The sequence below is a fragment of the Cavenderia fasciculata genome (genome assembly GCF_000203815.1).
Source record: "Cavenderia fasciculata unplaced genomic scaffold Scf_Dfasci-G-b-190b03.r1-5, whole genome shotgun sequence".
NCBI lineage: Eukaryota > Evosea > Eumycetozoa > Acytosteliales > Cavenderiaceae > Cavenderia > Cavenderia fasciculata.
The window spans coordinates 334,468-350,002 of NW_004457711.1; the positions used below are offsets into that span (position 1 = coordinate 334,468).

General features: G+C 36.7%; 5 protein-coding genes across 5 annotated transcripts; 4 read left to right on the plus strand and 1 right to left on the minus strand.

The window, feature by feature from the left end:
* Positions 1-57: 57 nt before the first annotated feature.
* Positions 58-3,237, plus strand: DFA_02622 (DENN domain-containing protein; the record flags this gene model as incomplete). Its single annotated transcript, XM_004357289.1, has 4 exons — positions 58-146; positions 863-1,476; positions 1,538-2,504; positions 2,595-3,237. The coding sequence occupies 4 exons, from the start codon at positions 58-60 to the stop codon at positions 3,235-3,237; spliced, it is 2,313 nt and encodes a 770-aa protein (XP_004357345.1).
* A 195-nt stretch (positions 3,238-3,432) lies between these two features.
* Positions 3,433-4,315, minus strand: DFA_02623 (esterase/lipase/thioesterase domain-containing protein; the record flags this gene model as incomplete). The annotated part of the gene is made up of 3 exons (XM_004357290.1): positions 3,433-3,836; positions 3,921-4,039; positions 4,113-4,315. 3 exons carry the CDS (start codon positions 4,313-4,315, stop codon positions 3,433-3,435), a joined length of 726 nt encoding a protein of 241 aa, XP_004357346.1.
* Positions 4,316-4,643: 328 nt separating this feature from the next.
* On the plus strand, positions 4,644-7,635 carry lin9 (RmlC-like cupin family protein; the record flags this gene model as incomplete). The annotated part of the gene is made up of 7 exons (XM_004357291.1): positions 4,644-4,653; positions 4,737-5,033; positions 5,120-5,651; positions 5,750-6,342; positions 6,413-6,534; positions 6,627-7,010; positions 7,168-7,635. 7 exons carry the CDS (start codon positions 4,644-4,646, stop codon positions 7,633-7,635), a joined length of 2,406 nt encoding a protein of 801 aa, XP_004357347.1.
* Positions 7,636-9,129: 1,494 nt separating this feature from the next.
* DFA_02625 (ABC transporter G family protein) lies at positions 9,130-10,919 on the plus strand (the record flags this gene model as incomplete). Its single annotated transcript, XM_004357292.1, has 4 exons — positions 9,130-9,399; positions 9,515-10,133; positions 10,241-10,715; positions 10,802-10,919. 4 exons carry the CDS (start codon positions 9,130-9,132, stop codon positions 10,917-10,919), a joined length of 1,482 nt encoding a protein of 493 aa, XP_004357348.1.
* A 274-nt stretch (positions 10,920-11,193) lies between these two features.
* On the plus strand, positions 11,194-14,854 carry abcG2 (ABC transporter G family protein; the record flags this gene model as incomplete). The annotated part of the gene is made up of 6 exons (XM_004357293.1): positions 11,194-12,996; positions 13,080-13,457; positions 13,795-13,835; positions 14,089-14,454; positions 14,582-14,710; positions 14,782-14,854. 6 exons carry the CDS (start codon positions 11,194-11,196, stop codon positions 14,852-14,854), a joined length of 2,790 nt encoding a protein of 929 aa, XP_004357349.1.
* Positions 14,855-15,535: the final 681 nt, after the last annotated feature.

Here is a 15,535-nt window from a genome sequence, read left to right on the forward strand (position 1 = left end):
AAGAGGAACAACCCATCCATATATAAATAATAATAATAATAATAATAATAGTAACGAATGAATCATCATAGAATGTATAACAATAATAATAATAATAATAATAATAATAATAATAATAATAATAATACTAATATTAACCAAACAAAGTTTTTTTTCCTCCTCCCCGATAATAAGTGATGATGGTACAATAATTGAATCCATTCTTCCATCATCACCATCATCAACCACCATAATAATAATAAACCTATAATGTAAATTATGACAATCAAAACAATTGATCAATTGTGAGTTAGTTCATTTAAATTTGATATTATTATATTTGCCATTTGAGAGTAGTGCAGCTGATGATATATCCAACCATTTTAATTCAGTCTAGTTTGATAGATTGTTTTTTTTAAAATGGATTACAAATCATAGTTTGAATTAAAATGGTGGAATATAGATCACATGAGGAGCCAACAATGATAAATAATAAATAAATAAATGAACAAATAAATGCAGCAGATAACAGTTAACTTGTCACTTAGCTCAGATCGAGGGATCGAAAATAGACTGTTTTATTAAAAACATTTTTGGTTCAAAAGTGAACGGATGCATGGGTTTTGCAAAGGTCAACAGCCTACGTTTCATTCATTAACATACGCACATTATCAATATTAATACTCACTATACCATACTATACTAAATAGATAGATACATCCATCAATCAAACAATCGATATAATCTATATTATTATTAGTAATCAGTCTGCTACTATATATATTACTATATTATTATTTATTATTTATTATTTATTATTTATTATCATCAAAATTAGTAGTATAAACAACAAGTTGTGTAACAATACATTATAATAGGATAGGATGTTTACAAAGTCACATAGAAGAACGGCATCTGGAGTCAAGAGAATCGATATTACACTAAATGTAGAAGAGTTGACTGCAGAGGAGAGACTGAGTAGATCGCTGCATTCGCACTCTCGAAGACTGTCAAATGCAACTGAACGACCAAGAATATTCGAATGGTTCTTGGTGATTGGTGTAGATGAATCTACTTTACCAAATAATAATACAAATACTGCGACTACTCCAATACCAATTACTTCTACATCACCAACTCAACCAAGTCTCCTATTATCAGTATCTAACAACAACAACAACAGTGGATCACCAACACCACCACCAGTGAGTAGTCCACGATCGGCATCACCATCCTTTTTCTCATCGTTTGTTAAACCTTCAATACCTCATTCTCCCAAACCAACACCACATGTAGTACCAGAGGTGAGAGCTGCTCCTAAAATACTCTACCAGTATCCACCTGACAAACCAATGGGTTCGATCAACGTAGAGACATTCCCATTCCCAGCAGTTGATGGAATACCAGTCACTCAACAATCTCAAACTGCATCACATACCAATCTATTCCAACTACTCTATACACAACATCATCTGAAAGATTATGAAGATTCTTTTGGTATGATGACAATAATGAAAATGAAGAGAATGATTATTAATATTTATTTATTTATTTATAGTGTTTATGTTGACTGATGAACGTAAAGAAGTACTTTATGGAGTTAGTACAATGAAGGTGTCACCAATATCAAAGAAATCAGATAGAGTTGATGTCAATGAGGAACCTGAAGAGGGTGAAGCAGCAGTAGAGACTGGTGATGTAGTCAAGACTGCCCCCAAGTGTTATGTCATTCTCTCTAAATATCCATTCTTTCCACTGCACTTTAACATTCTCAATGGAGTATTGGCAATTATGCATATGCAACAGATAAGTAGATTCCAAAATCTAATCAGTGCAAAGAGATTCTCAAAGGCTACACCAAAGACTACAAATGGTGGCGGTGTGGTAAGTGACAGTAAACCACCATTACCATTAAATCAATCAACTGCTGCTGGTACAACTGTTACAGTTAATGGAAATAATAATAATAGTGGAAATACAAGTAGAACAAATTCACCAATTACCATTACTACTACAAATGTAGTTTCTTCAGCTGAAGATACAACAACTACAACTACTTCGACTATACCATCTATTTCAACAACACCAAGTCAACAATTATTATCAGTACCAAAAATAGAAATAACATCAATATCAAATGATTTGGATCAAAATTTACAAATTAAAGATGATCAACAACAACAACAACAACCATCATTCCAAAGTAGATTACAAATTAAAGAACCAATTAAAGATTTGGTAGATTATTATTATAATCAAGCTGTACCAATGCCAGGACAAACCATATCATTTACCGTTCCCAACTTGGATACTACCATTTCATTTAGAAGATCATCACAAAGACCAAGAAATGGAGTGGTACCAGAGTTAAATGCAGATTTTAACGAATTGTGTCAAGAATATGGTCTATTTTTAACCATCCAATTACTATCTCATAAAACTCTACTCGTCATTCTAAGTGCCATTCTACTTGAAAAAAGAGTAGTATTTTATTCAAAATCATTAAGATCATTAACAAGTGTAATGTAAGTAGAAGGAAGAAGAAATATTAATTCTCAATTATTATTATTTATAAATATACATTATTAATTTTGTTTTTATTTATTTTTATTTAGATTTGCAGTAACATCATTATTAAAACCATTTACATATCAATCAGTATTATTACCGATTATACCAGACTCTTTAAAAGATGTATTAAGTGCACCGGTCCCATTTATTTGTGGTATTAATAGTATGCCACATGCATCAGAGATTGATTACAATGATGTCATGTTGGTCGATATTGAAAACAACAAGATTCAAACAACCATGCCACAAATCATTCTCTTCCCAGGCTGGAAACCATTGTCCAACCAATTGATCGATATCCAACGACAGATTAAAAATACACTCGAGGCAAAGAAACAACTAAACTATGTGGCCAATGAATTGCAAGAGGCTCTACTCGATGTCTTTGCTCATGCCATTACCAATCATCTCAATTCACTCTTTGAACACTTTAAACGACACTGTATCAAGGATGTATCCAATCCTAAAAAGATTGTATCTGTCTTTATACCTGAAACATTCCTCGTCTCGGAATACGACGATATCCCCGAGGAAAAGGATTGGATCACACAGTTTATGCGAACCCAAATATTCAAAGTATTTGAAGATAAAACATTACGACTGATCGATGGTGATATACCAGAGGTCGATGAAAATAATACCCAACAAAATAATATTAATATTGTAGTAACTAAACCGACTAATTAAAAATTAAAGAAAGTATCTAGAATATATATAAATATAAATATACATATAAATCCACCATATAATAATCCATCAATATAATAATATAATAATAATAATATAACATGCGACCATAATAATAATAATACATATATGTAGTAATAATAAATGTAAATACCATTTTTTTTTCAAATACTTTTTAAAATAACTTCCTCTTGTTTAATTCTTTGGTAATCTTTCTTTAATAAAAGTAGCCATTTCTTTGATTTCCTCTGGTGATGAGGAATGACCCATGTATGGGAAACTAATGAATTTGCCATTGATACCATTGTTTGATGCCTCTTGGAGAGCTTCATATGACTTTTTACCCCATTGGTGTCTGACGACTTGATCGTCTTCACCGTGGAACATGATCAATGGTTGTTGCAAGTTGGTTGGTTGAATCAATTCCTTGAATCTCTTTGACAGTGGAAGATATCCACTCAATACCATACATCCATTCAATTTGTAAGAGGTGGTGTAGAATGTGTACAATGACAATGCTGCACCTTGTGAGAAACCTGCAATCATAATTCTTTCTGATGGTATACCACTATCAATCTCACTCTTGATTAATGATTCAACTAAAAAAAGAAAGTAGATCAAGTATTTATAGTTAATAATCATCTGATGATTACGGTCGGTCAGTTGTGATGGATGATACAAACTATATGATCTAGAGTCTTCTACTTCTTCTTTGTTTTCATCACCTCTGTCTGTCAAACTCTTAATATCATACCAAGAGTTCATTTTAAAACCCATATTGATTGTTACTGGTTGAATTGGTCTACAACAAGATAGATTGGATTAGTAAATATCATCATCATTCATACACTCGATCTTGTTGATGAGATAATTACGCATTTGGGAGAATGAACTTGATATGTTCAGAGTTGGTAGCTTCTTTGATATCCAACATGAGATCAGACCAACCTGCACCGGTATCACCTAGACCATGTGAAAAGATGACGGTTGCAGAGTATTTAGTGGCAGCATCCTTTGATACGACGCTATAGTATGAGCGCTTAGCATTCAATTCAACTAATTTTACAACTGATTTCATTATTTATATTATTTATCTATGTAAGTATCTGTAGATTAAAAAGAATAAGGTGGAGGGAGAGAGAGAAAAGAGGTGAAATTCAAATTTTTAAAAAGAATGAATGAAGAGGGAGCTCTAGAGTAACGTCATTAACACTTTTAAACCAAACCTTTAATTTACATATAATACATTCACTTATACGTATTTGTTATACATACATACATACCTACTATCTATCTATCCATCTATAGAGTTAGGGAATAGAGATAGAAAGAAACAATATCATTTTGTGACTGATTGAGAGATTTAAAGAAAGATAGAAGGGTCCGTCGATTATCATTCATTAGAAATGTCAAACAGTATGTGTTCATATGAATAGAGAGAGAGAGAGAGAGAGGAAAACATAGAAGGATATAGATACTAATATCTATCTATCTCATAGAAGACAATTCAACAACTCCATCATCGATCAATAGGACACCCTCCAAGAGGAGGTCGGCAGCGTCAGCAGCCAATGCAATATTGTCTCTCAATCAATCACCGGCTCCTTCGCCATCTTCAAAGACGATGACGTTTCAGCCACCGTCGTCGTCGACTGGCACACAACCATTTAGCCCTCGGACATCATCCAATACGATAATAGGATCGGCATCATCACCAGCCGCACCACTCGATGAACGAGAGCATCCATTACTCGGTCCAATGTGGACCCTACATGAAGTAACTGATTTTTGGCATAGTAAATTGAATTCATTCCCATCCATCGATCCATCGATCCAACAATATTGTTGTTACTAATTGATTGATATTTATTTATATTTATAGTTGTCAAAAAACAAAAGCCAAGTGATTGGAATAGTGTAATCAAGAAATTCCCAAATAGAACATGCGACATGTTGGAATCAATGTACAATCTAACAAGCTCCATCATTCCTGAATGTAGGGGACCTGATAATTTTCAATTCATGGTCAAAGGAATATTTCTAAGTGGAGCAACAACTGGTTCTTCTTCGAACCAACCTCCACCATCATCAAATACAAATGGTGGTGGTGGTGGTGGTGGAATAACACGATCAGTTTCTAAAACGAGAAGAGGACAACAAAATCTTCAACAACAGTCCTCATATACACAACCTCCACTACCAACATTCAACGAAGATATTGTAAATAGCACAACCGAATCATCACAACCACCACCACCATCACATAGTACTAGACCAACCACGAAATCAAAAGCAAGAAGATTATTTACCGATCCACCAGCATCATCGATAAACCAACCCGATACATCTACATCTACTACCACTACTACTACAAGTACACCACAAAGTTTAACAAAAAAGAGAAAAGCAAAAGAGTATGTTTTATTTTGAAATAACAAAACATGCCTATGGGATCTCTGCAATTTATTAATATTGATTTATTTATTAATATTGATTTATTTATTTTCTATAGAATGCAAGCATCACCATTACCATCACCATCATTATCACCACCATTATCATCATCACCATCTTCACTACCTGCTAAATTAAGAAGCAAGTCTAAATATTCATCACCAACATCTGATACTATATCGGGTGCTAATAGCCACCCAAGTCCCTCTTCACCACGACCAACATTTGTGCCTACACAACAAACACAACTATCGATTCAAAAACGACTGACTAACTTTTTAACCAGTCATCCCAAAGCAAGCAATCCTCCAACTGACCCAAGTTGTACATTGTCGCCACACCAAAATCTACGGCTATCTGGCAAGTGGGCACTTTGCGAATGGTTTTATAGTGATATCGATGCACCTTTTTTCTTTTACAATGAATTTCAAATGTGGCTCAATCAAAATGGAATTGGTTCAATTAAAAAACTATCTCGGATGGAATGGAATCAAGTTCGATCAAGAATGAAGAAACCAAGAAGACTTTCACAACGTTTTTTTGAAGAGGCAAGGGAAAAATTATATCAAACTAGGGATAAAATAAGACAATCAATGTTGACAAATGATTTATTTAAATTTATTCAAATTGAACCAGATTCAAAAGTATTATGTATGAAATCAAAATATACAAAAAAAAGAGAGAGAAATATTTTTAACATTTGAATTTTTTTAAATAATAGATATAAAAGATAACTCATTATTATCTGGAATTATTATTTCATATATAGAACCATCACAAACTTATACAATTAAAAATGATGTTTCAAATCAAATTGATTATATTTCTGATATTCATGTTATGGTAAGACAAAAGATAAAAAAGAACAAAAAAGATATAAAATATAATGCTCATTAATTAATGTTTGGTCTATATATATATATATATATATATAGTCAATTGATAAAAATATTAAAAGTATAATAGAAAATAATTTCTTGGCACAATCATCAAATCAAACATTACAGCAACCAATATTAAATCATCATAATCATAATAATAATAATAATAATGATATGAATGGTGGTGGAGATTATAATCAACAATATAGTCAAACAATGGATGATGGAACAATGGTCGTTGGTGATGAAGATATGAATGGAATGCAACAAGGTGGTGGTGGTGGTGGACAGATGAATCTTATTTTGGTATTGGGCTTAATTGTTGTATTGGAAAAAAAGGAAGCATTGATTGGACAAATTGAAAGAATGAATGATCAAGCACAAGACTCTTTTATGGTTGGTGATTATCCTCAATCATTCCGTCGAGAATATTCCAAAGTAATCCTAGAACTAGAAGATTTGAACAGGATATTAAAAACCCTACTGGAAATATTCCATAAAGATCCAAATTTTAATGTATGTCACATGTGTACATAGATAATTTAATAATAATAGATTGAGGAACTAATAATAATTATTTTTTTATTTATTTTAGAATGATATGAATTTAAATCATAATTATCCACAACAAATTGCAACGATACAACAAGCACATCAATTTTCAGTTGATTCTCTTATGACTTTGGCAAAGGATAAATCCAAGGAATATGTTGATCAGGTTGCATTGTCATCGATGGATCTCAAAGAGAACCATGTCAACTTTCACGACATACATTCCAATGTCAAAGACACTATCTATGGTAGTGTAATCCTGATGACATTACTCAAACAATCATGTACAAATTCAAATCTATCATCACAAGACATATCAACACTATTAGATATTTCACTACAATATATCAAACCAAAAGCAACCGAAAATTTAGAGATATTTAATCAAATTCAAGAATCGATACAAATACTTAAACAAAAAATATTGATCGATCAACAATCTCGATTGTCGGCTGCTGCCGCCGACTCCTCTGCACCTACTACCCTCTCTCTTATGGATACTAATGAATAAAACCATTTGTTGTAAATGAATTTCAACTCATACTAGTATATCAAAAAAAAAAAAAAAAGTTGGATTGAATTGGAAATCAATAATAATTATTTATTTATTTTGGATTCGCGAGATTTGTTTGTTTTTTACGCCCCTCCTCTGTAATAAAATGAGTAGAGTAGATTGAATATTTGAAATAATAATAATGGTTAGTACCAACAAATAATTTGCTGGTACCTTTTTTTTTTACTCAATCCCCACAATTGTGGGGTGGTGCCAATTTTGAAACATCGTCATTGGGGTTGCATTATGATGATACACACATTTACTGGTGAGTTGCGCAGCGGTATGTCTTGTGTGACTCATCATGGAATTCATTTTGATTGGGAGTTTCAATATGTATTAAGAAGAGCTGGAAGAGTAGATAGATGATAGATGATAGATAAGATAATATCATATGTTGGGATGATGATGATTTGATTGATCACTGGGCTACGACGACAATAATACTATCAACAATCTTGTCTTCTCTTCTCTTCGCTCATACTTCTTCTTCTTATTTCTTTTGTACTAACGATCCCCACCCCCGATGTTGCTTGTTCTCTTCTCTTCTCTTCTTATTACTTTAACACTCGAGCGCGCGTGTGGGTTGTGTGATGTAGCTCGGTTTGTGGGTGGTCAACAATCACACTAGTAATGCGTCATATAGAGTGATAGAAAATAGTAGCAGTAGTATTGCAGATGAGTTGGTCGAAAAACAAAAAGAGGAGATCGATCAACAACCAACATTGCATTTTGGCATCATTATGTTTCTGTTTGCAAAACACCCATTTTGGGAATCGATGGTGTCGACTCTTTCCATTACGGTAGTAGTGTCTGTGGTGTCGATAGACCTAATGCTAGCGGACACCTATAGTTTATTATTAACTATTTTATTTTTGTTTTTGTATTACGATGAACCAAAGGTTTGGTTATTTATAATCGCCGCCCGCCTCTTACTTTCTTTTCATCATCATCATCATCATCATCACTAGTTATTTTAGTACTAGTATAGTCTCGTCTAGTGTTACAAAAAGAAAGAGAGGTATTATAATATCTCACCACCACCCCACCCGACTCCACACTCACCATCCAAACACTGATTAACTCATTGTCATTGTCATTGTCATTGTAGGTGTGCACTTTCAAGAAAAGACTCACAACGAATCATATTTATTTATTTATTTATTATATTCACACAATCAATCATTCATTCATTCATTCATTCAATTGTTCCGTTCTTAGTTCATACTTATTACGATTAGTACTTGCTTGTATAAATTTTATTCATTTTTTATTTTGTTTGCAACGCCACGATCACTTTTTTTTTTTTGTTTTCTGCAGCAAAGATTTATTTGTCGGTAAAGATATTTATATTTTAACGATCGTTTTTAAACAACACCCTATTTTTATATATAATATATTTATATATAATATATTTATATAATTTATTTATATAATATTAAATAATTTGTAATGGCACCACCAATTACACTTGAACATGAAGATGGCGTAGATATGACAGAGTTTAGTGGAGGAACATCGTCCCCACCAGACATCCAAAATGATATTTCATTATCATCATCGTCACCTGCCTATCATACCACCACTGCTGGATCTGTCATCCCAATCGCACCACGTCGTAGTGGTATGTATGTCACCGCCAGAAACCTCACCATGACCGTCGGTACAGAGAAAAAGAATAATGTAAAAAATATATTATCAGATTTAAATTTCTTTTTAAAGGTATGTAATTATTAAATATAAATATATATATTATATATATTTGGAAACTTTTGGAAAAATATATTTATTTATTAATTTTTTGATTGATTTAATTTTTAATTTTATTTATTTTTAGCCAGGATCAATGGTATTAATTTTGGGTAGTCCGGGATGTGGAAAGACATCAATTATGAAAGCATTGGCATGTCAAACTCATGATGAAAGATTGTCAGGTAAATTATTATTTAATGGAAAGGAACCAAATCCAGATACACATCATCGTGATTGTATCTATGTCGTTCAAGAAGACCATCACATGGCACCATTCACAGTCAAAGAGACATTTAAATTCAGTGCCGATATGCAAATGCCAGAGGGAACGACCGAAGAACAAAAGAACCAACGTGTCGAAACCATCATGAAAATGTTGGGTCTCGAGTCACAAGCCGACACCATCGTCGGTAATGAATTTTTGCGTGGTATCTCTGGTGGTCAAAAGAAGCGTGTTACCATTGGTGTAGAGTTTGTCAAGGATGCCAATCTCATCCTACTCGATGAATGTTCAACTGGTCTAGATTCAACCACCACACTAGACTTGATAACCAATATCAAAGAGATTGTCACCACTCAAAATGTATCATGTATCGTTTCACTCCTTCAACCAGGTTCTGAAATCGTTCGTCTATTTGACTTTTTAATGGTCCTATCTGAAGGTCAAATGGCCTATTTCGGGCCAATGAATAGTGGTATCGACTGTATGTAATCAAATCAAATATAATAATAATAATAATAACGACTTTAAAGTTTTTCTTTTTCTTTTGTACTTATTATTATTTTTTTTTTTTACTTTTCCATTTTATAGATTTTGAAGAACTTGGATTTAAATTACCATCACATCATAATCCAGCTGAATTCTTTCAAGAGATTGTTGATGAACCAGAATTATATTACGCAAAGGAGGGTGAGCCACCTCTCAAAGGTACACAACAATTTGCACAAGCCTACAAAAACTCAGAGATTTGTAAAAAGGTTTGTGATGACTTGGACAACAATATTCCCAACCCATCCGACTTTAAGGACAGTTCTCATATGACTGCCTACCCTACATCGACCGGCTACCAAATCCTCAAGACATCATTACGTGCATTCAAGATGCTTGTTTCTAACCCAGTCGTCGTAAGAGTTAGAATTATCAAGTCGATTGTCATGGGTCTTATTTTGGGCTCACTCTTTTGGGATTTGTCAGCTGACCAAGCCGGTGGCAACAATCGTTCAGGTCTCATTTTCTTTTCACTCTTGTTTGTCATTTTCGGTGGTTTTGGTTCGATTACAGTCTTGTTTGAACAAAGAAATATATTCTATATTCAAAAGGACGGCAAATACTACAACACCTTTTCCTTTTTCCTTTCCCTCATTTTTTCAGAACTCCCTATTTCGCTCTCCGAGACGGTCATCTTTTCAGTGTTGGTCTATTGGATGTGTGGATTGCAGGCGAATGCTGGAAGATTCATCTACTTTATCTTGATGGTCTTGGCGAGTGATTTGTCGAGTCAGTCGTTCTTCAAGATGGTGTCTGCGTTCTCTCCCAATGCTACTATGGCCGCTGTGATTGGTCCAGCATTCATCGCACCGTTCATCTTGTTTGCCGGATACATGATCTATCGTACCGCGATCCCCAATTGGTGGATTTGGATGTACTGGATCTCCCCCATCCATTACGGGTTCGAGGGTTTAATGGGCAACGAGCACTATGGTCGCGAGTACCACTGCTCACCATCCGAGCTCATGCCACCCTCGTTTTTGCCCAACTTTAACATGTCCTATCCCGACGGTTACAACGGCCAGCAAGTCTGCCCGTACACCGAGGGTGTGCAGTTCCTCCAAGTACTCGGCATGCAAGACAACAACTGGTTCAAGTGGATCGACCTCGTCGTCGTCGTAGCCTACGCCATCCTCTACTCTGGTCTCATGTACTTCTTCCTCAGCACCGTCCACTACGACTCGCGTCTAGCCGACCCCGCCTCGGAGAAGCGTAACAACAAGCGTGCCAAAAAGGCTCAAAAGGCAGTTGCATCGCCAGACAAGTCCGCCAGCATCCAAATCACCGGAACTAGTCGCTCACTCTCCGAGTCTAACCTCGGCGCATCATCGGCCAAAAAGGACGTGCCAATCGGCTGCTATGTGCAGTGGAAGGACCTGTGCTACGACGTCGATGTCAAAAAGGACGGCAAGAAGCAGAAACTACGTCTACTCAAGGAAATCAACGGGTATGTCAAGCCGGGCATGTTGCTCGCACTCATGGGTCCATCTGGCGCCGGTAAAAGCACTTTGCTCGACGTGTTGGCCAACCGCAAGACAGGCGGCTACACCAAGGGCCAGATCCTGATCAACGGTGCCGAGCGCACACGCTACTTTACGCGTATCAGTGCCTATGTCGAGCAACTCGACATTCTGCCACCCACACAGACCGTCCGCGAGTCTGTCCAGTTCTCGGCCAAGTCGCGTCTCCCCCAAACCATGCCCATGGAAGAAAAGATGGCGTTTGTTGAAAACATCCTCCAAACACTCAACCTCGTCAAGATTTCCAACCGTCTCATTGGCGAGGGTGTCGACGCACTCTCACTCTCACAACGCAAGCGTGTCAACATTGCCATCGAGTTGGCATCCGACCCCCAACTACTCTTCCTCGACGAGCCAACCAGTGGGCTCGATTCATCCAGTGCGCTCAAGGTCATGAACCTCATCAAAAAGATTGCCAGTTCTGGGCGTTCCATCATCTGCACGATCCATCAACCGTCAACCTCTATCTTTAAGAAATTCGACCATCTCTTGCTCCTCAAAAAGGGTGGTGAGACTGTGTACTTTGGACCAACCGGCGAGAACAGTTCAGTCGTGCTCGACTACTTTGCCAAGCGCGGACTTGTCTGCGACCCACTCAAAAACCCAGCCGACTTTATCCTCGATGTCACCGACGAAGCGGTTGACATGGGTAACGGCAACGTCTTCCATCCGGTCCGTGCCTACGAAGAGTCTGAGCTAAACGCCAGTCTCAAGGCGACGATCGACGCTGGTATCATGCCAACTGGCACACGTGTCCCAACCTTCCACGGAGTCTACTCCTCTTCAATGGCTACTCAAACCATCGAGTTGTTGAAGCGTGGTTGGTACGCCCAAGTCCGTCGTATTCAAAATCTCCGTACACGTATGATTCGTTCAGTATTCCTCGGCGCCGTTTTTGGCACACTCTTCCTCCAACTCGGTAATGAACAAGAGGACATTTACTCTAGAACATCTCTCATCTTTTTCTCGCTTGTCTTTGGTGGTATGTCGGCGACGGCCGCTATCCCCCTCATCGCCACCGAACGTGGTGTATTCTACCGTGAACAGTCTTCAGGCATGTACCGTATCTGGATCTACATGCTCACCTTTATCATTGCCGATGTGCCATTCATCTTCCTCTCTGCTCTCGCCTACACCATCCCCGCCTACTTTATCGCCGGTCTCAAGCTCTCTCCTCACGGTCAACCATTCTTCTTTAACGTTCTCATTACCTTTATTGTATATTTCTGTTTCCAAATGATTGCTATGTTATTTGCCTGTATTTTCCCAACTGTCGAGGTATGTCAAACAAACAAAAAATAATCAATCAATTTTCCAAAAAATATTAATCCCCCCATCTTTTTTTTTCATTCAATATTTAGTTGGCATCAGCATTAATTGGAGTTATTTTATCACTTACAGCATTATTTGCTGGTTTCATTATTCCATCTGTTTCAATGCCAGAGGCATGGAAATGGGCGCATCATATCGATTTCATTACCTATTCTCTAGAGTCTGCATTGGTCAATGAATTCCAAGACCTTCCATTCGAATGTACAGACAATAAGGGAGCTGTCCCAGTTCCAGTCGATGCTCAAGGTAACATTAAATGGTTCTGTCCAGTTCCCAACGGCAATGTCGTACTTGACCGTGTCGAATACAAGATCGAAGACAAGTTCTCCAACATTGGTATTCAATTTGCATTTGGTGTTTTCTTTATGATCCTTATTTATATTGCTTTAAGATTTATTAGACATCAAGTCAAATAATTTAATAATTAAATTAATTAAATAAATCTTCAATCCCAACAAACAAACATATTTATTTGAAAATAAATACATTTATATTTAAAATAATAATAGTAGTAATAATAATACCTCACTCCTTTAAATAAATATATATATATTTGTAAAGTATTTCTGTTCGAAATGCTTGTTGACTTCGAAAATCCAACCGAAAATGAATTTCGTGTGTCGTTTTTAAATTAAATTGGTTCGTGGAGAAAGCTGGTGACTCATATTAGCATTCATTCTCTGTCTCTCTCTTTTAATACATCTTACATTCTCGAGATATATCTATCTTTTCTATATCTTTTAGTTATTATCATACTTTGTATCAATACCAACAATCTACAGTTAGTATCAGTAACAACAACAACAACAACAACAACAACAATAACACCACACAAGATAGAGAGATAGATCGACTTCACCTCACAATTAGTTGTACTATTACAAAGAAAGAAAGATAGAGAGGAAGAGAGTTTTAGTATTCTTCTCTTCTCTTCTTTTCTTTCATCATTATATTTTGATAGGAAATGCTTGTATTAAAGCAATACCTATATTTACCGATTGCAATAACAGCCATCTTTGTTGCAAATATACTTTATAGTTGGTCATTGGAAGGAAAGAAAGATGTCGATTGGATACACCATCATATAGGAATATTTGGTGTCTATATATTTAGTGCATCCGTATTGTACTATGTTGGATTCTTTATATTATGGTTACTTTGTTTTACCTCGAAATTACAAGGTGCGTCGACCAATGGATACACTAATCTAATCAACGCATCAACAACCAAACAATCAGCTGGTATTATTGGAAAGATATTGGCAAATTTGGATCGAGTGGTGATGATTGTCTTGTCGACACTTTGCCTCTGTTTGACACTTGCACAAATGTTTAGTGATACTGGCGCAACGCTTGAACATCACGGACAATATAATTTAATTATCTTGTTTGGCATTTTATTATTGTATATTCTTGTTACTTTATTTTGGGTTATTTCCCTAAGGTATGCAATCAAAAAGGAGGAGGAGATGAATGAATGAATGAATGGGCAACATTTGACACTAACAATCTATTTTTCTTTTGTTTCTAAGATTTTTCACATTAAAAAAGATATGTATTGGATTAGTAATATTTAATGTATTATTTTTGGCTGCATTCCAAGTACAACGACGTGTGTATATACGTGAGTGGCCAGTTGGTTTGGATGGTCGTAAATTAATGTATAGTGGTGCGAATGGGGAATGCGTCGTGCCAGATAATTTCACGCCATGGCCGGCGTTTTTGCCAAAAGGTTTTACAAAGTATTTGGTCGGCTCGCAGGAATGCCCCAAGCTCAAGACGATTGCCTATGTTACGACGGATAATATGTTGCATGTCGAGTGCGACGGCGAGGCGACCGTGACGGCAACACCCAACTTTTTCAAGGCGATTGTCGACGCAGGTACATACTCTCCGCACGAGATGAACGTGCTCAAGAATCGATACGAAGCACAGGAGCGCAAGTTTACCTATGTCGAGCCGGTTAAAGTGGTCGACGAGACCATTCTGGTGAAATGTGGGTCGCGGGAAGAAGTCGTCGTGCACAATGCGTTCCAGCCGCTTTTAAGCGAGCGAGCGGGCCATTTTAAGCAGTCGACGCTGGCTGCGCAAGGACGTATTCCCGCACCGACACCGGCACCCGCAGGCGTTGACGCACCCATCAATATTATCTTTCTCATGATTGACGCGTTGTCTCGCGCACATTTTAAGCGTGCGTTGCCAACTACATACGAGCGCGTGCAACGTATCCAGGATAGCGGTGTCGCAACCGTGTTCCAGTTTTTCAGATACCACTCGTTGCGTCCCTACACTGACCCCAATACGGCGGCCATGTACACGGGATACAATTTGGTGCGTTACGACGCGACCAACGACGCGGAGCTCGCAAGCAAACCACGTCGCGCACACAAGTGGGAGACCGACCCGTTCTACATGCAGTCGTTCCGAAACGACTCGTACGTGACGAGCTGGATCTACGGGTTCTGCGAAGACTGGTTCTCGCAGTA